General features: G+C 37.1%; 1 protein-coding gene across 1 annotated transcript in view; it reads left to right on the plus strand.

Annotated features, from left to right (window-relative positions):
• Positions 1 to 10,406: 10,406 nt before the first annotated feature.
• Positions 10,407 to 21,888, plus strand: part of LOC118802479 (adhesion G protein-coupled receptor E3-like) — a 57,228-nt gene continuing 45,746 nt past the window's right edge. Inside the window, exons 1-4 of the mRNA XM_036563020.1 lie at positions 10,407 to 10,474; positions 14,574 to 14,747; positions 15,109 to 15,279; positions 21,716 to 21,786. Coding sequence (XP_036418913.1) covers positions 10,407 to 10,474; positions 14,574 to 14,747; positions 15,109 to 15,279; positions 21,716 to 21,786 — 484 coding nt within the window. The remainder of the gene's footprint in view (positions 10,475 to 14,573; positions 14,748 to 15,108; positions 15,280 to 21,715; positions 21,787 to 21,888) is intronic.

The raw sequence follows: 21,888 nt of genomic DNA on the forward strand, positions 1-21,888 counted from the left end.
GAATTGCCCTGGTCCCAACATTATTTGGAATGTGTTACAGGCCTGAATGGCAGGAATAAATATATATACAAATGAAACAAAGTTAACCATCCAAAACATTCAAATATCTTGTGTTCATACTAAAAAAAAGTGAGTGAATTTTAGAAAACAGTGCTTTCTTTTTTTATTTGCATTCTCCATACCATCCTAACTTTTTCTGATTAGGGGTTGTAAATAACCATGGTAAAATCCTTATTATAGTTAAGGGTCAACAATGCCTGTGCCAGGAACAGTGTACATGTACATGTGTAATCACCAATGTTTAAGCCAGTCTTGAGGGGATAGGTGAACTGTAATCAATCTAGTAAGAAAGAATGAAAATGCAAATGTCAATCAAACTGTGCCATCTGAGAGTTTGTGGTCGCTTAGCCCAATGTCTTCTTCTCCAAAGCTAATTCAAAAAAGGCAGTTTGACAATGCTCATTACATCTGAAGAAGAAGAACTAAGACATAATTTTGCTCTTTTTTTACCCAAGACATGATGTCAATTTTTTAAAGTCTGATGCTGTGGTCTACTGAATGTCCTAAAATGTGCAGTGAGCTCCCACAGAAATGTGCTAATTTTCTATCAAGTTTAATAACACTCTTAAATAAAGCAATAATTGTCTGAGATTTTAATATCTACTTTGACAAACTACATCTTACACTCTGTTGCTTTCACTCAAAATATAATGTGGCCATATTGAAATAATATGAATGATCCAATATTATTATTTAGCATAGTTTCTAAATTGACCAAGAACCAAACAGCTACTGAATCTCAGATACAAACAGACTACAGCAGCAAAGATTTTATGAATTTCTTCAATAATAAAATCAGGATCAGGCTAAGAAAGGATTAGGCTAAAAACTCAAAATGCACAGTTAACCAGTTAAGTTAACAGTTAAACAGTTAACCATAAGTACAGTGTAACTACTGCAGAGAGACTGGAATCCCTCACTTTACTTCAACAAGCTGAGCTATTTAACATCCCTTTCTCCTCAACATCTTCCACTTGCATTCAATTCCTGCAACTTTACTCAAATACATTTTGCCAGAAATAACAAAGTCTCTTCTGTCAATAATCTGTCAATAACTCATCTCTTAGCATTGGCTATATTCTAAAAACTATCTAGCAGTAATTAGATCTCTGATTAAGAAACCTAATCTTGATCCCTGCGAACTCTCGAATTATAGACCTATGTTAAATCTTCCCTTTATATCAAAGATAGTTGTGGCACAACAACTAAATTCCTATTTGCACAGGAATCACATATATGAAAAATTCAGTCTGGATTTAGGCCACATCATAGTACAGAGACGGCACTAGTATAAATGATCTCTTATTATTCTCTGAGCAAGGAAAAGTATCTTTGCTGGTTCTGCATAATCTTAGTGCAGCATTTGGTATGATTGACCATTCAATCTTACTGGATAGACCAGAAAACCTTGTAGGAATAATAGGAATAGCTCTTTCCTGGTTCAGATCGTAATTGACTGATCGCTATCAGTTTGTGAATGTAAATGGAAAATCCTCTGCATGGTGTTCCACAAAGCTCTGTTTTAGGAACTTTATTATTTGCATTATATATGCTACTACTGGGTACCATTATTAGTAAACACAACATCAATTTCCACTGCTACGCTGATAACGCACAACTGTATATATCAACCAAACCAGAAGATAAACTTAAACTTAGTTTGAGGACCGTGTAAAAGACATAAAAGACTGGATGTCGAGTAACTTCCTCCTACTCAACTCGGACAAGACAGAGGTCCTTCTTCTTGAGCCTAAAGCTGCTAGAAACAAACTGTCTAATTTAAGGCTTAAACTTAGCTTCTCCATTGCATCAGGCACAGCTGTAAAATCCTCGGTGCCACGATTGACCCTGATCTGTCCTTCAATGCACATATAACGAATATTCCTAGAATAGCTTTCCTGCATATCCATAATATTGCCAAATTAAGAAATGCACTGTATCTACCAGATGTAAAAAGCTAGTTCATGCATTCATTACCTCTAGGCATGGATTACTGTAATGCCCTGCTGTTTGAATGTTCCAGCTGAACAGTACAGGCCCACACAATACACACATAATGACATATAACACAGCACTAAACTCATTACACAGCAGTACATTCCTTCACAGCAAAAACATTAACAAGCTTCAGTTAGTCAAAATTAAATTCAAAATTAGTTTGTCCCTAGATAAAAGGTGCAGATCTGGGGGTTCATGGGCATAGAGTATTATGGTAAACTGGGAGTCTTGGTGCTGTCGTCCCGCTGCTCCCACATGTTTGTTGACAGCGGTGCTGCACTCTGCTGCACTCCGTTAACATTGTATACTGTAATCAGTCTGTATTAACAGAACTAACTGTGTGTGTGTTTCTTTGCTGAGCTGAACAATGTCCCATCCTGTGCAGTCTGATGCTGTTGCTTCTTCTTTCTTGATCCGGTGCCACTGCTCACCAGCATTCTGGACCAGTTTGACCACCATGGAGCTTCCCACTGTACAACACTGTGCAACTCTCAATTGCATGCCACTGACCCTCCTAACGATGACGTTGCTGCACAGACTGGAATTATTTAGCCATAGCCATTGCTTCACCTGCTTTTCCCCTTTTTTGTATTTTTAATATGTAATACTGATGATCAAACCTTATTCTCTGTTTATTTTGTTCTTGTGTTATTGTTTGCTAATCCTGTGTGGACTGGAGAAAGATGGGTTCCCCTTTTGAGTCTCAAGGTTTCTTGCTCTTGCTCTTAGGGAGTTTTTCATTGACAACGCTCATGGGGGCTTGGACCCAGATTTTTCTGTAAAGCTGCTTTGTGACAAAATCTGGTGTAAAAAAACGCCATTGACTTTAAACATTTTTACTGTCACTAGGGTCTGATAACATGATAACTCAGTTACTCATCAGCATTCATCTTTCTCTTTATCATTACACAATATGTCTTAATGCTAATTAACTTTGTGTATGTTGTAGATTTTCTAAAGTGTGTTTTTGTAAAAGTTTACATTGTTCTTTGTCTGGACTATATTCTGAAAGTGCTCTGAATATGTTCTGAATATGATTGTTGTGTTTCATCTTTTGCCCTTGTCTACAGATTTGTTCACTGCAATTGTCATCACTTTGAGTGTCTTTGTGGTTCTGCTGCTGATTGTAGTGATTGGGGAATCAGCACTGATCTACAAACTGATCCACAATAGGACACGAGGTATTAAACACACACCCATAAACACAGTTCATAATTATGATTTGAATGTCTGTGCTTATAAAAGTAGCTTTGTTAGGAATGTAATACTTTAATATGAGTATAAATTAGATCCCAGTTTTGAAAGATTTCCTCTATTGAAGATTAAATCCACCAGTCTGGAATAAAGCTCTTTGACTAACATCTTCAATTGTTCTGCAGGGTCTGTCTCTACAAACACTGAGAGAAGAATACAGAACACAGTGAGTGAAAAGACTTATTAAAAACAGAGTCTTAAACCTGCTTCTCATTATAACCAAACATGAACTGTTTTAAAATATAAAAGTGTAAGTTAGTAGTATTCAACACCATTCTATGAGGCTACAGGGTCTGTAAGTGTTTGATTTATTCCAACTGAACACAATATCAGTTGATTTACAGCTGTGGCATTTGGAAGATGCTCTTACACAGAGTAACTTACATGTAGTGGATGGTGGTGTCATTTTGTACATTATACAGACCACCAACAACAACGTAAAATATACAAAGAAAAATTTCAATAATTTTTCAAATTTTCCATCATAAGAAGGTAATAAAATATTGTGGACTGTGCACACTACAATTCATAGGACACAGTTGGAAAAAAATAGATGTTGAATTAATCATGATGTTTGAAGCATGATGTTGTAGCATCTGAAGATGATGTCATGGCCACATTGGGAAGTATTCGGCATGAATAAATGTGATGTGAGAATTAAGGTTTGAGTTATTTTCTACTGTGTGTGTTACTGTGGTTGCAGGCTGATAATGATTATAAGGATGATCCTCCTGGAAGCCGGTACAGTTTCAATATGGGACAAATCTACCAGAGCCTGGACCCCAACACCACCCAATCAGATTCAGTCTACTACAGCCTAAACCCCAACACCAACTAATCAGATTAAGTCTACCAGAGTCTAAACCCCAAGACCAACCGATCAAATTCAGTCTACCAGAGCCTAAACCCCAACACCAACCAATCAAATTCAGTTTCCCAGAGTCTAAACCTCAAAAACAACTAATCAGATTCAGTCTACCAGAATCTAAGCAAAATACCTATCAACCACAGTTAATTTATGAAAACTTCAAAAAACAAATAATTAAAATCATTCTGTGGACCAGGAGTGACCACTCTTATCAACAAAGGGCTAGTGTTGCTGTAGGTTTTCATTCCAAGTTATAGATTATTGCTTACAAGAATTTTTCCTGAACTTATTTACAAAATGGGTTTAGTTTGTTATGAATGTGTTTCTATCTAGAACCTCCAATGACTTTAATGTCATGACATACTTTTATCTACTGTATTCTACATTTCTACAATTTTATCTACAATCTACATTTACTCTCTGAATGTTATCCATATCGCTCAGAATAAATACAAACCTATAAATTCTTTAGTAAACATATGTATTTGAAATGAATATCTGTTGGAGTGTCCTAAATGTTATTTTTCAGCATTAACAATTCTGTTGTACCATGGTGAAAAATTAGCTTTTGTATATCTCTGAATGTATTTTAAATGATTGAGCTTTTATGAGATGTTCTAATTGGATCTTATTTTGTCCTTTAAATCTTTTCAGTTTAATAAAAGAAAACTGAAACTGTTCATTTTGTTACCTTTAATATTTCTCGAATAGTAATTTCTCTTTAAAGCAAAAAGCTATTTTTATTTGTGGTTCCCTGGGACTAGCTGAAAAGCATTAAAGTTCAATCCTCAATGCCAAAAAAGTTAGGACAGTTTGTGAAATGCAAATAAAAACATACAGTAGTAATTTGCAAATCTAATTTGACCTGTATTTAAACCAGGACAAAGAAAAAATATTTGATGTTTTTTTAAATATTGATAGATAATGGTGATGTTGTAATAACCCACTACTGGCTGGCATGGGAGATGTGGCCATGCAGAGCAGGCATGCCTGAAGGCTCTTGAGAAGGATTTTTATTTATTGTAAATGAGTTGTTGTAGTTAGCTAAATGATGTGCACGTGTTATTTGTGCTGTTCTGTGCTGAGCAGTGGGGTGGCTGTTGCAGTGTTAGTGCCTGCCATCAGGTGAAATTGTATGGCTATAAGTGACATTGTTCACACTGGTGTCAGAAGTGAGAGAGTGCCCCCCAGTGGACTGGAAAAGAATGGTGCTCCATGAGCTCAAGGTGTATGGTGCAGAGAACCAAGCCAGGCTGAGGACTGTGAAAGAAGAAGTAGAGTGATGAGGACAGGTGGCAAAGATGTTGAAAGAAGCAGCATGGTCCAGTGAGGACCTGCCAGTTTAGCAGGCCTGGTGTTGAGATGAAATAAAGAATACAGCAATATTATTAACTGCCAAAACCTGTCCACATTTCTGCTTTTCACAACAATTTCCACCCTGAGGAACCTGCTGTTAGCAGACTGGCAAACTAATCTATGCATTAGCATACTGACCCAACATTTTTTTGGAATTGAAGGACAAGTGTATATGTGTTAAAAGAAGGCAATTAGAGTACATTTGGACATCTATATCTGAGTCTCTTCAAAACGTGATATGATGTGCTGCTTCACATTGCCAGACAGGTTCTAAACGAGTGTTTAGAATTGAATTTGGTTAACTGGTTGATTTGGGGGCGATTACTTTTTCACATAGGGCAAGGTAGGGCTAAACAGCATTTTTCCTTCAATAAATGAAGCTATTATTTAAAAACTTACTTGGGTTATCTTCATCAAATTAAATTAAGTAGTTTTAAGTACTAAAAATCACAGCACTGTTCAAACCAGCCAGTGAATGGGTTAGTCCTGTTAATTATCTGTCAATTAATCTACTGATTGTTTTTGTCATTAATTGTACTATGATGTGTTCTTTCCAGAACATTTTTGTTACTAATTATACTACAAACTCATTATGATGACTCGCCTCAAGTGGAAAATATACCAAAATTATATTAAACACACACACACACACACACACATATATATATATATATATATGCTCAAAAATATCTGTAACTGATAAACAAGTGGCAGTAGCTGGTATCACTATCTTTATCTTCACTGTTTAGGTCTATGTTTAAACCACTAACCAAAAATAAATCACTGTGTTAATATTGCGAGAGTAATGAATATAGTTTTAGAGACTGACTGATCAGTGTTTTAGGGTGTGAGTTAAGGTGTGAGTGGTAACACTTTACATTAAGGGTCGCTAATCAATCATTAAATATATAATAATCAACTATTAGTTTCCCATTATTCAGTTATTAGTTAACTCTTCATTAAGCATTAGCTATTACTTAGTAATTGATTAAGCACTTATCAATTAGTAATTAAGTACACTGTTAGTTGATACGTTAGTTTGTCGTTAGTTTGGGGCTTACTTACTCATTATCTGTGTGCTAACTGCTGCTTATTACATTGTTAATTAACTAAGTATTTTTCTTCATATAATGAAGCAACGTGATAACTTACTAGCACTTATGTGTTAATCACGCTAATTATCTGTTAATTAACTTTCCATCACCTCCATATATTCAGTTGCTTCACTTTTCTCACTTTGGTTCTTGTTCATTAAAGATGCTTATGGTATCTGACCGTAAGATGAGCGCACACAAATTCATGGACGGTTTTGTTATTCATCACGTTCATCTTGGCATATCTGTACTCATATCTGGTAGGAGTGCATGTAAATTTGGGCATAAATGCTGTACATGTGGCTAATTAACCAAAACTATTATCAACATAATCTGTAATTGCAAAAATAAGAACAATAGAAAATTTCAATAATACTAATTTGTGTGCAGGACAGTCCAGTACAAAAGTGGATGTACTAACTTTACATGCACATTGATATAAACAAGTGCTGCAACTATTTCATGTTCCATTTAAAGACACATTACACTGTGCTTTTGTTTCATACTACTGACTCACAACACAGCTTCGGTCATACACTGCAATAATACAGCGTTTATTTTAGGGAATTCATTACACTAAACAATCACTCTACTATGTTAACAACACTGAGTATTTTGTTTTATTTCACATTTTATTTTTTCCCTGTTGTTTTCATTTTAATACTATTAAGTTTGGTCAGCAGGGGAGGAGTGCACTCACTGCTGGACATCAAACTCCACCCACGAGCACGGCCATTAGCTTTCATGCCAAACACTGCCGTTTTATTGGCTGGCTACTGAAACATCTGCATGAATTAGTGTGTGCTTCATGTAAATGATATGTAAATGAGGTGCTGGTCGGCTGGTTTCATGCACTGAAGCTGATTTATCATTTATGCTCAAATCTCCACTTGTTTCCACATCGTACAAAATTGTTATGAATCAGACGCAGAGCAGTTCAAACCTTATAAAAGGCAAAAAAGGTGTTCTTTTTTACGTAACTTTGATGATTAATGGGCCCGTTTGACAAGATTCGTGATTACTTCCGGTTTAAGCATTAGCAGGGTAAAACTCACTTCCTCTCCATAAAGCTACTGCAGACGCGCTGTCAGAGTGTTTAGTAGTGAACTATAGTGATCGAACTCTGAGCTCCAGCAGCTGTACTGTAGTTTTCCTGCTCGGCTGTGACAGTGAGAGTAAGAAGTGGACAGAGGCGCTGATTTAACTGTAAACAGAGCTAAAATGCTGTAGGTTGTTTTTACTGCAGTTCTGCTGCAGCTGCTTCACATCAAGCAGTCTCTGTGTTTTTGTACAACACACCAGCGATTCGGTAATCTTCTGTTTTCAAAAGAAATAAGAACTTTTATTTGTAGCATGAATGTTATAGACTCTGTTTATATTAAGCTAGCTATACTGGCTAGAAGCTACTGCTAACCAAACTAGCCCGGCTAACATGAAGCAGCTTTTTCAGATGTTTTTTTCAGCTCGGAGTCTCGTTTTTGACTGAGCAGTGAAAGGTGGATGTTTTCTGAAGTGCTGCTTCAAAAATTGCCTTGAAACCATAAGAATAATGCTCTTTGGCAGATCGCTAACATAGCCAGTGTCAGAGCTAACTTAGCTTTAAAGTGTGCTGCTCATATGAAGCTGGTGCTCCTGAAACTGCTAAAGGCAGGCTAGCTAATTAGCGACTGTAGCCTGCTAGCCTGCCGTAAGCTAATACAGTTTAAACGATGTCTATCAAACAGACTTTACATATAAAAGTTTTTGTTTGTGTTTATGTCAGAAGTCGCTGTATCCTGTAGCTAAATGTGTCACAGAACCTGCTCCACGTTAGCCGGCTGGTGGCAGCAGCTAATGAAAGCTAACTAGCTTCCTTATTTTGGGAATACAGCTACAGTTAGAAATGGCTTCTAGCGTTGCTAGCTAGCTACAGCTAAACAACATCTACCAAATTCATACCACACAGAAGAAATTTTATTTCTTTTGAAAACAGAAATATTACAGAAATCTCTGGCATGTTGTACAACTACAGAGACACTGCTTGATGTGAGCAGCTGCAGCAGCAGTAAGCAGGGCTGCACCACACACAGCATTTTAGCTGTGTTTACAGTTAAATCAGTGCTTCCATTCACTTCCTTTTGTCATGATAGTGCACGAACACTAACATATGTCTGTTGTAGCTCAGTATTTGAGCATTTTGATCTTTACATTTTGACCATTAATTACTTCTTAAATTCCACTTAATCAACGATTCATTGCTTCTTAAATTCCTCTTACTTAATCATTAATTACAGCTTTTGTGTTGTCACTTTACTTGGAGGGACACAAAAGCAGTAATTAATGGTTAAGTAAGAGGAATTTAAGGAGTAATTAATGATTAAGTAAGAGGAATTTAAGAAGCAATGAATGGTTGATTAAGTAGAATTTAAGAAGTAATTAATGGTCAAAATGTAAAGATCTAATGGCCATTAATCATCAAAGTTACGTAAAAAAGAAGTTTTTTTGCCTTTTATAAGGTTTGAACTGCTCTGTGTCTGATTCATAACAATTTTGTAGGATGTGGAAACAAGTGGAGATTTGAGCATAAATGATAAATCAGCTTCAGTGCATGAAACCAGCCTACCATCACCTCATTTACATATCATTTACATGAAGCACACACTAATTCATGCAGATGTTTCAGTAGCCAGCCAATAAAACGGCAGTGTTTGGCATGAAAGCTAATGGCCGAGCTCGTGGGTGGAGTTTGGTGTCCAGCAGTGAGTGCACTCCTCCCCTGCTGACCAAACTTAATAGTATTAAAATGAAAACAACTGGAAAAAAATAAAATGTGAAATAAAACAAAATACTCAGTGTTGTTAACATAGTAGAGTGATTGTTTAGTGTAGTTAATTCCCTAAAATAAACGCTGTATTTTTGCAGTGTATGACCGAAGCTGTGTTTGTGAGTCAGTAGTATGAAACTAAAGCACAGTGTAATGTGTCTTTAAATGGAACATGAAATAGTTGCAGCACTTGTTTATATCAATGTGCATGTAAAGTAAGTACATTCACTTTTGTACTGGACTGTCATGCACACAAATTAGTATTATTGATATTTTCTACTGTTCTTATTTTTGCTATTACAGATTATGTTGATAATAGTTTTGGTTAATTAGCCACATATACAGCATTTATGCCCAAATTTACATGCACTCCTACCAGATATGAGTACAGATATGCCAAGATGAATGTGATGAATAACAAAACTGTCCATGAATTTGTGTGCGCTCATCTTACGGTCAGATGTGACCATAAGCATCTTTAATGAACAAGAACCAAAGTGAGAAAAGTGAAGCGACTGAATATATGGAGGTGATGGAAAGTTAATTAACAGATAATTAGTGGGATTAACACATAAGTGCTAGTAAGTTATCACGTTACTTCTTTATATGAAGAAAAATACTTACTAGTTAATTAACAATGTAATAATCAGCAATTAGCACACAGATAATGAGTAAGTAAGCCACAAACTAACGACAAACTAACTTATCAACTAACAGTGTACTTAATTACTAATTGATAAGTGCTTAATCAATTACTAAGTAATAGCTAAAGCTTAATGAAGAGTTAACTAATAACTGAATAATGGGAAACTAATAGTTGATTATTATATATTTAATGATTGATTAGCGACCCTTAATGTAAAGTGTTACCAAATTATTAAATAATAGTATATGAAAACAAAATATATATTGTGGTGTTATTGTAGAAGAAGACGATGTGGGAAATGGAGTGCTTCAAACAAGCACTACAGAGATGTCCAGTTTAGTGGAGAAGGACAGAGGAGAACTGAACCAGCACACAAAGAACAGACCAGCTAAACGGTCTGTGAATGGCTGAGATACAAGAAATGTAATACAGGTTCATCAGCTCTGGACAGTGATTCAGTCGCACTGTTGTCATTTAGGCTGATTGGCCTGACGGATCCCTCCCCACTCCCTGTCCCCTCTCTCTCTGTTCCTCTCTCTCTCTTCCTTCCTCTCTCTTGTGATACAGAGTTCAGTTATTGTCAGGCGGTCATAGTCATGGTATATTGTGGATTTTACAATGGCTTCAAACGTGGCTCAGCCAATCAGATTTTAGGAACAGAACTATACATTTTATAAGTAACATTATTAATATTATCAAATCAATATAATCTATAATGAGCAGAATCTAGCATATGTTCAAGTTCAATATACTTGATGTTGTAGCCATTTTCTTAGATTTCTTGAAATTAGAGCGCTTGAACAAGCTTCAATATTATGAAATGTTTGCTTATTTGTGACTCTGTCTCTAATGGGTCATTTCTCATGAAAGGTGATGTTTGTTTTGTTCATGTACAGCATGCGCACAACAAAAGAACTTCACACAATGGAAAATAAAAAGTGGAAAAACAAGTGTGACAGAATTACTGACCAGAGTTTATGGGGAACCTGTGTTATGCTAGGATTCTCGTATCCCAGCCTTATATAGCCACATACCTAAAGAACAAAAACATTTTTTACATGAATAAACCATATGGGTTGACACATGTTAACTAAAGTAGCTGTCTGACAGACACTTGCAATGAAATATATGCAACAGCTTTTACATGTTTCCTATGGCAGCTCAGTAAGTGACAGGACACCATAATAGTAAAAGGACACCCTACTTCTTTAGCTATGCTAAGTTTGCCAGTCAGCTGGTTCCTCAGAGTGGAAGTTGAGTTGTGAAAAGTGGAAATTTCAACAGGTTTCAGGAGGCAGATTTGGCAGCTGATAACTACAGACATTGAAAATGAAAAAAGATGATGTTTGGATGAAGTATGTTTCTCATGTATGCAGGCAACATTCTCCTTTTTCTTTTTCCACTAAACTTAATGACACAACTCATCAGGGCTGAAGTGTTTTTGTAGCTGGAAGCTGCTCTATTTTGATTGGCTTTCAGAACTGAAGATTTCAACATTAACCAAGCTTTTCATATTGGTTTATGTGCTGAAGTACACATTTGTTTTTATTCTCTAGTGGTTATTAAAAAGAAGCATAGGGAAAGTATTTTTATTAGAATTTAACTAAATGACAAAAATACTGTAATTTAATTCTACCCAAAAAGTACTGTTACAGAAGAAAATGTACTCAAGTACTTTAACAAGGATAAATGTAATTCATTACTTGCAAGCAACACTGGAACTACGGAAAGTGGGAAAAATAGTTTGAGAAAGGCTGTACAAACGAAAGGTTGACCCAAAATCGCCATTTAACATTCACCTTTCAGGAACCGTTTCGCTTTCCAGAGTTCCAGTGTTGCTTGCCGTTGATTTATGTTGATTGAGTGTGTGTGCCCGAGGGTCTGAGTTAAACGTGAATGAGTTGAGGCCCAAAGACAGTTTCCAGGACTGGCGAAGATTAAAAGCATGAGGAAATTTATTGTTATAATCTTTAAAAAGATAAAATATCATATCAGGGATAATTGAAAAGTTTCAAGCCTATTGGATAGGATACACTATATTCTGTGGCTTAACATAAGTAAAAGGTGCTTTAAAAGTATCTTTTGCTAACTCATACCAGCTGTACAGAAGATTATCACTGCCAAAAGCAAACTGGTCCATGGTTTGCTGCATGATTAAAGAAGGGTTAACAAATTAATATTTAGTAAATGTAGAGAGTTAGTACTTTAGGAAACGTAGTTATAGTGGTAACTATGCAGAGGACGGACAAAAGCAATATCTAAAATTGTAGCCAATGTGCTAGCAACAATTAACATTCAAGAAAGTCTGAAAGAGCCAAATCTTTGACCAAATTTATTATTGAGCCAAGATTGTAGTCTGCCTCTCTACTTGTATAAATTCAATAAAATAAAGCATTCTGCATCACATATCATGCATGGTTCATTATCTTTTCACAGACTGGCTGTTGTCAAGCTGAAAAAGGCTAGGCTAGAATCGTTAGGTGAGGTAACAGACTGTTAAAATTTGTCTGCTAACCTAAAAGACTGGCTTCCTTTCTTTGTTAATTCATATGGGCTACTGTGGTTTTCTGTGGTCTTGATATGGCTTTAATTTAAAGTAGATGGCAAATTGCTGAGCAGCAAGTTGTGACTCGTGGAGGAACTGAACAGTGACTGTGTTGTGCCAAACTACGACTCCCCTTTTCCCCACTCATGACACATAGGTGTATGGATGCTATAGATTACAGTAATGTTTTGGTCCTTTCTATGTGTAAGTAACAGCTAATCTTCAATATAGCTTCACAGTAAGCACCAAAACAGGACCTTAAGTCAAACAAATAATCTCACAGTGAAAGTTTATTTTAATGTTATAAACTAAAGACGATTGTTGTTGCAACACTTGGGGGGATTGAATGCCTTTCAGTCATAATGATAAGCATTTTGATAAGTATTATGAGAACATAGTTTAAACACAGTTTGAAGTTGTGCATACCTCCATTACAAAGGTTTTTGATTTTTTTAGAGCATATCCTGTTACACACGTGTAAAATATAAATTTTTAGCATCAGCCCAGAATTCTCATTTGGTGCATCCCTAACTCCAATCAATAACTGTTTTGGATATAGAGATAGACAATATTTGCATTGATAATTAGTCATAAGGACGAAGATTAAAGGAACAGAGATGCAGCATTGACACTCAGATCCATCATATGAAGTTAAAAAGAAGAAAAATAAAAATCTTCCTTAATATCCTCCATTTAAACCTATGTAGAATGTTTTCACTATTTCACAATAATCAACACAATACTTAAATATCCATGCTCATACTCTGACAAGAATAGGTTCTAAGTTTCATAACACGTGTACCATAATCAGAGTTACATCAAATATAATTACTTGACATCTGTAGCATGATAATTTCTGCATCCATATACATTTACCTGATTTATGGGCACAGATACAGCAAGGCATACCATTATGTAGATTAACAGAATCGATGACACTAATCATGGGGTGAATGACGGGACTGGACGGGGGAGTTGCACCCAAAGTCCACCACCATTTCCGGTGTATTTTGCGTAGTTGCTGCTGCACCATGAGATCAGGGGTCATTTGATGTGTGTTTTCCTAGCTGCAGCTGCTGTCTCCTATTTGTCAGGTAGTCCATGATCCACTGAGACATGGGATCTTGCACAGACAGCTGGGACTGTTTGACCTGGAGCAGCGCTGGCACTATAGTGTTGAAAGCCAAGTGGAAGTCCACAAAGAGAACTTTTGCATAGGCTCCAGGGCTGTCAAGATGCTGTAGCATGAAGTGCGGGCAAATTCATCAGAAGTTTAGTAAGAGGTTAGAGCAGGGGGAAAGAGGTGAGAGAGCCAGGGTGGGGGAGGGGGCATGGGACCAATAGAGAGAGGCTGAATTTTGTCTTTTGTGTGTTCAAATCTGTGGTAGAACTCATTCAACTCATTCTTGAGCTGTAATTCATTCAGGATAAAGGGAGTGCCCTGCTGTTTGTCTAGCTTTATTTGGCCTCTTTATAGTGAATGGTTGGGTAAGAGTCTTCTACTGAGTTAACATTGTTGTAGTCCTCACCAACTGCAGCACTGTACTTAGTTCCAGTGTTTACAGATACTTAACCAGTCTGTGCACTGTGCACAGTAATACTGTGCACTGTTACTGCTTGCCAGTGGCCTTAAGATCAGTTGTAATAAAGATCTTTGAGTGACTCCTTCCTTCTCCCTTCCTTTTTTTCTCTAGAGAACACTTCCAGACAAATTAGAATACCCCTCAAAAATATTTTATCCACTGGCAATACCACTCAATCAGGAACTATAATTCATTTTCATTCAGATTCATTCAGGTCATACTTGACAATTAATTTATTTGGAAACACACAATTCTCTAGAATGACATTGTATCCTGCAGCATTAGGTGTGTGTGTGTGTGTGTGTGTGTGTGTGTATGTGTGTGAGTGAGAGAGAGTTTTACTCATGTATTATCATTTTCTCCCAGCCTAAGTGAGTGTAATCTCACAGAGGACATCTGTGCAGTTGTGGCCTCAGCACTCAGCTCAAACTTAACAAGCGTGAGAGAACTGGACCTGACATACACTATACTGCAGGATTCAGGAGCGATGCTGCTCTTTGCTGGACTGGAGAATCCACACTGTAAACTGAAGATACTTCGGTAAGATAATTTGTTGTTTTTCTCACTCTGGATGTACAATTTACACACATTACATTTCTCTCTCTCTCTCTCTCTCTCTCTCTCTCTCTCTCTCTCTCTCTCTCTCTCTCTCATCCACCCACATGCACACACACAAACACATAATCATGGACATGTACCCACCCAAACACATACACAGACATTATTCACTTTTGTTCTTTTATCGCAAAGGAAATGGAAGTTCATTCTAGTGTTTCCATTTAAAACAAGAACGGTGATCTTTCATGCTAAACAGCTTCCTCGTTCACTTGCCATTGGCTCTATGCATACTGGAACACTTTGTGTATGCGTTTCATTTGGCATATCATCATTTATCTCCTAGACTGTGTGATTGGAATCTCTCGGAAGAAAGCTGGGCAGCTCTTTCCTTAGCTCTCAGAAACTCCTCAAGTCTGAGAGAGCTGGACCTGTGTAAGACTGAACAGCAGGATGTATATGTTAAGTTGCTCTCTGGTGCATTGGAAAATCCACACTGCAAACTGGAGAAACTGAGGTGAGTTTTTAACTGCCTCCCATACATCGCTTAGGATTAGGATGATCTAGAGGATCTCAGCTTTTCTATTTACACAGTACTGTTTGAAGTTTGTGTGTTTGTGGGTCTGTGAGTTTCTTAAATTGCTCAGAAACTTAGTCATTGGAGACGATCATGAAATTTATAAAGTGTTAATGTAAAAGAATCTCTTGCTATGTTCAGACACTTTTGCTGCTGCTCCTGTTCTTCCCCTATAACATTTGTCTGAAAGCACTCCCCTAATACTCCCAGTAGCTGATTAGTTGCTACACATGCCCCACGTATTTACATTTGTGTGTCCTTCTCCTCCATATTTTTATTTTAGATAATGTATGAAATACTAGAAATGGCCTGAACAGCAATTTACAGCCTTTGGACACTTGTTGGTGTTTCCAGACAAGTACTTGAATACTATTCTCAGTGCTACCCCTAAAATCAACAATGTTTGTGTTTCATAATAAACCATAATTTTAAATATGTTTGTTCATTTTAGAAGATCCTAAAGCTGCCGACAGACAGACTGTTCATGTGAGCTTTAATATTTTGTCAGATATAGAGATTAATCTGGCTGCGTTAATGGTTTTTGCAGCAACGACACAGAAGCAACTTCTTTTAAAATTTATGTTTAGAGATGTATTTTCGTAGTCAGGTGACCAGACTGCACCTTTTGCTTCTCCACACGTGCACCCAAGGGGACAGCATGTACCCTAAGAATGAGACTGTGGTTAAATGGAGCTATTTTTTCAGCATTCACATAAAACGTGTTCTGGCAACCTGATGAAAATGGCAGTCATGCGACTGATATGCTCAAGGAGATTGTCTGTGCATACCAATACAATTGTGTGGTGCGCGTCATGAAAGAGCTCATTGACAAAAGATGGAAACATGAATGTGACATGGGCTAAAGTTAAATCATACGGCATAGGCAAGTACTTATAATACTCACTGTAGTTGCAACTGTGGACAGGACCAAAGGCAGGTGTAGTGGATATTACACTTTAATAAAACTCAAATGTTTTTTCAGTAAAAACTGAGATATATTGCTTTGTAATAATAAGCCAAGAAAGTATTGTCAAAAAATTTCTGCTGTGGTTTAGGTATATATTATACAGATAAGCTACGTCACATTAATCTGTTAACTAGTGTTATTGCCCTGTAATTACAACACTTGTCTTAGTCTGCGATGATCAAAATGAGTTTGAAATATAAAAAAAACTGCAAGAGCAGAGTCATAAGTTAACCATGTCATTATTAGTTTCCTACCTAATGTTTAAGGTCTTCTGTGTGAGGAAACTGCTACAGCAAATCACATGAATGATCATGTTTTGCCTGCTTATATAGGGAGATTCACTCAAAAGAGGTCCCGAATATTCTGTAATAACTCTCGCTAGGACTAAGCAATCTGAACGAAACAATGTGTTCTGTATATGGAGCTTTGAACAAACTGGGATGCTCCTGCATCAGAGTGATGAGGTATTTGCCAGACAGTTTAACCTCTGTTTGCAACTTCCGGGTGCATACCCCCATTCACGTGTCTGGCAGAAAACAGAGATCACTTCCAGCATCGCGTGTAATGCAATCGATTAAACATACGTCAAGATATGTAGCATATTTTTTGGTTCAGATTACTTCATACTAATGGGAGTTACAACAGAATATTCAGGGCCTCTTTTGAGTGAAACTTCTTTTATAATAAATTAACATGGCAGCAAAAATGCTAATTTCTGTTAGCTTATGCTGATTTCAGTGTTATATTAGCAGCACTCATAGCTGCAGTGACTTAATGAGTTAAAGGGTATTGAAACTACTGTAGCTGCACACTAAAAAACTAATCAATCTCAAAATAAAAAAAAAGAAATCTAAAAATCAAGTGCTGTATTTGTATGATAGTCTAACAGTCAGTAAATATTTTATTTTAAGACATAGTGGCTAGGTTAAGTAACATTTATATTGATCTGATATTTTTCATCTAAAATTAGCAAAATCTAGCATATGTTCAAGTTCAATATTCTTTATGTTGTAAGCATTTTCTTAAATGTCTTGAAATAAAAATGCTTACAAGCTTAAGTATTATGGAATGTTTGGTAATTTGTGACTTTGTGATGTCTCTAGTGGCTCATGAAAAGAGATGACATTTGGATGATGTATGTTTCTCATGTATGCAAGTAATGTTTTCTTCTCTTCCTTTTTCCACTAAACGTAATGACACCAAACTCATCAGGGCTGAAGTGAACTAAATTGACTTGACTTGATAATGACCCAAATATAATAAAGCGAGATTATATAATAAATATAATAAAACTGTGTTTATGCCCATCAGTAGCATTGAAAAGATATTTTACAGTAAGCCAAATGACTCTAACTGACATTTTGACATTTATGTAAATGATTTATTGTAAATGACATTTTTTCCAAGTAATTTTTGGCCATTTATTTTGGTCCATCCTTCATGAAATTTACTCACAATATAAAGGCCAACATGCATTTTCAAATTATGTCAAAAACTGAAAATGAGCAAAAATGGAGATACAAGATTTTGTTCTGTTATATATATATATATATATATATATATATATATATATATATATATATATATATATATATATATATATACACACACACTATATTGCCAAAAGTATTCACTCACCCATCCAAATAATTGAATTCAGGTGTTCCAATCACTTCCATGGCCATAGGTGTATAAAACCAAGCACCTAGTCATCTAGACTGCTTCTACAAACATTTGTGAAAGAATGGGTCCCTCTCAGGAGCTCAGTGAATTCCAGCATGGTACCGTGATCGGATGCCACCTGTGCAACAAGTCCAGTCATGAAATTTCCTTGCTACAAAATGTTCCACAGTCAACTGTCAGTGGTATTATAACAAAGTGGAAGCATTTGGGAACGACAGGAGCCACCAGCCAAGAGGTGGTAGGCCACGTAAAATGACAGCACGGGGTCAGCAGTGAAAGGAACTCTTAATGCTTCAGCAGACCAAGAGATTTTGGACAATTTCATGCTCCCAACTTTGTTGGAACAGTTTGGGATGTTCCAAAATGACTGCACACCAGTGCACAAAGCAAGGTCCATAAAGACATGGATGAGCGAGTTTGGTGTGGAAGAACTTGACTGGGCTGCACAGAGTACTGACCTCAACCTGAAAGAACACCTTTGGTATGAATTAGAGCTGAGACTGTGAGCCAGGCCTTCTCATCCAACATCAGTGTCTGACCTCACAAATGCGCTTCTGGAAGAATGGTCAAATATTCCCATAAACACACTCCTAACCCTTGTGGAAAGCCTTCCCAGAAGAGTGGAAGCTGGTATAGCTGCAAAGAGTGGGCCAACATCATAATAAACCCTATGGATTAAGAATGGGATGTCCCTCAAGTTCATGTGCATGTGAAGGTATATCAAATGTTGAAAGAGACATTTTGTTTTTTGAAAAATAAATGCCTATTTTGGGACAATGGCATGTTTACCACTGTGTTTCATCACCTGCTTCAGGTGCTCAACAAGTCGTGGTCTCCTTTGTCCTATTTTTCATTTCTTAATGTGCCAAATGTTATCAGTGGTGACAGGTCTGGACTGCAGGCAGGTCAGTTTAGCACCCAAACTCTTTTAATACGGAGGAATACTGTTGTAAAACATGCAGAATGTGGTTTGGCATTGTCTTGCTGAGATAATCAAGGCCTTCCCTGAAAAAGATGTTGTCTGGATGGCAGCATATATGTTGCCAAAACATGTGTATATCATTCAGCATTAATGGTGCCTTCACAGATATGCATGTGACCCATGCCATGTGCACTAATGCACCCCTATAACATCATGAATACTGGCTTTTGAACTGTGCACTGATAGCCCGGAGGACAGTGTCCATGATTTCCAAAAAGAATTTCAAATGTTTATTCATCGTACCACAGAACACTTTTTCACTTCTCCTCAGTCCATTTTAAATGAGCTCGGGCCCAGAGAAACCTTTTTTTATATATGGTTTCTTCTTTGCATTTGAGTTTTAACTTTTGTGGATGCCGCGACAAACTGTTTTCACAGACAGTGGTTTTCAGAAGTGTTTCTGAACCCATGCAGTGATTTCCACTACAGAATCATGTCTGTTTTTAATGCAGTGCTGCCTGAGGGCCCAAAGATCATGGCCAGCAAATACTGGTTTACAGCCTTGTCCCTTACATACAGAGATTTCTCCAGATTCTCTGAATCTTTTAATGATATGTGCAGAAGATGATGAAAAGCAAAAGTTCTTAGTTGTTTTATGTTGAGAAACGTTATCTTGAATTGTTGAACTATTTGATTGTGCTGTCTTTCTGAGAGTGGTGAACCCCTCCTCATCTTTACTTCTGAAAGACTTGGCCTCTCTGGGATATGATTTTATACTCAATCCTTACTGACCTGTTGTCAATCAACCACCAGTTGTTTTTTAGCATTACTCAGCTTTACGAGCATTTTACTGTCCCCATCCCAAATTTTTTGGAACGTATTGTTGGCATCGAATTTAAAATGGGCAAATATTTTTCAAAAAACAATAAAATTTCTCAGTTTCAACATTTGATATGTTGTCTTTGTACTATTTCAATGAAATATAGGGTTTAAATGATTTGCACATCATTGCATATTGTTATACATGCAAAACATCGGATATCAACCCCACTGGCTGATATTTACATGTAAAATATTAGTCATTAGCATCAGTCCAGAATTCTCATTTGGTGTATCCCTAACTCCAATCAATAACGACAATATTTCCATTGATAATTACCCATGTGGACTAAGATTAAAGTAACCTAGACTCAGCATTGACACTCAGTCAGTCATATGATCAGTCATGAGTGAGCTTTACGACTTAGAGTAACTACACCCCCTATTTTCAGCTTCGTCCACTCTTGGCTCAACTATGAAAAGTGTCCAAAAATGGGAGGGGCATGCTGGGAGGGGCACTGCAGTGATGTTTGGGTTCGGAGGTGGGGCTGCGAGAAAAACTGCAGAAGAGTTAACATAGCACCAATGATTAACAGCAAGCTGGAGAGGCATCTGAATGTCTGAAAACCGTGACAGCTAGCTTCTAATTGTCTGTTCAGAAGGTTCATATTTGATATATAATCTGAGTCCTGATTTCTTAGATGCACTGAATTCCGAATGAATAAGTGGAATTCTTTGGACATTGTCTAATTTTCATTCAGTTAGACATCAAGGTGGCAGACTGCATCGTTGGTCATTCAGGGTTTCCTGCAATGGCCCTAATTCCTTATGTTCTGCGTTCGTGGCATTTATCTGTGTTACATCCTATTGAGTTCCCACTCAAATTCACATTCCCCTTCATAAACTGAACCCATGGTGCACACATTTATTGAACAGATATCAACGCCAAGCAACACTGGAACTATGGAAAGCAAGGAAAAAGTTCAAGAAAGGCTGTGCAGATGAAAGGTCGACACAGTCAGTAACAACTGCCATTTAACGTTATCGACACAGTCGGTAACAACGGCCATTTAACGTTAACCTTTCCTTAACCATTTCACTTTCCATAGTTCCAGTGTTGCTTGCCGTTGATTTCTGTTCAGTGAGTGCAGCACCTGAGGCTTTGAGTTGTGAAGGGAAATGTGAATCAGATGCTACATCGGTTACTTTATGGAGACTCCTCACTTAATCGGTCCAACATATTTATTACAAACTAAGCTTAAATTAATGGGGTTATTTACAGTTGGTACAGACATCTGGCATATTGCATCCTTGTGAGGTGGTACTGGGGGTATTTAGCTCAGCATGTGAGTAGTTATCTCCTTGCTTTAGACTCCTATGCTTTCACATTTATGAGAGCGGCATGAGTAGGGCGTCATCTGGGGCGGTAATGTCGGTTGACTGAGTTAGATACTGTAACATGTCATCATACTTTGGCATGAAGACATCATCTGCACCTATAGCAGAGTTGACCAAGAGGGGAGCTGCAGAGGCAGAACTGACCACGATAAAAATTATATTTTAGATTTGGAAAGATGGTTGGTATATTTTATAATTACAGAGCAGTGTGTTTCCACTGTTTATGAAAAAAGGTCTTAGGGTGTAGTTTGTCTTTCAGAGTAAAGTGAAAGTAACTTAACTTTTTCACAATACTTCTAATACAAGCCTATGCACAGCAGGATCAATCAGGTACTAAAATGCATTTCAAAAATGCTTGAGCACGAGTCAGTTAGGTTCACCAATGGCAAACTCAACAGTCCATTTCTTCATGTACCTTGCTTTGTGCACAGGGACATTGTCATGCTTAAACAGTCCACACTTACACATTGTTGCCACAAAGTTGGAAACACAATTTTCTAGAATGTCATTGTATCATGCAGTATTAAGTGTGTGTGTGTGTGCGTGTGTGTGTTGAGTTTTACTGATGAATCATTATTTTCTCCCAGGCTAGATCGATGTAATCTCACAGAGGACAGCTGTGCAGCTCTGGCCTCAGCTCTCAGCTCTAGCTCCTCAGGTTTGAGAGAACTGGACCTGAAATTCACTGAACTGCAGGATTCAGGAGTGAAGCTGCTCTCTGCTGGACTGGAGAATCCACACTGTAAACTGGAGACACTTA

The sequence above is a fragment of the Colossoma macropomum genome, unplaced genomic scaffold, assembly GCF_904425465.1.
Source record: "Colossoma macropomum unplaced genomic scaffold, Colossoma_macropomum, whole genome shotgun sequence".
NCBI classification, from domain to species: Eukaryota; Metazoa; Chordata; class Actinopteri; order Characiformes; family Serrasalmidae; genus Colossoma; species Colossoma macropomum.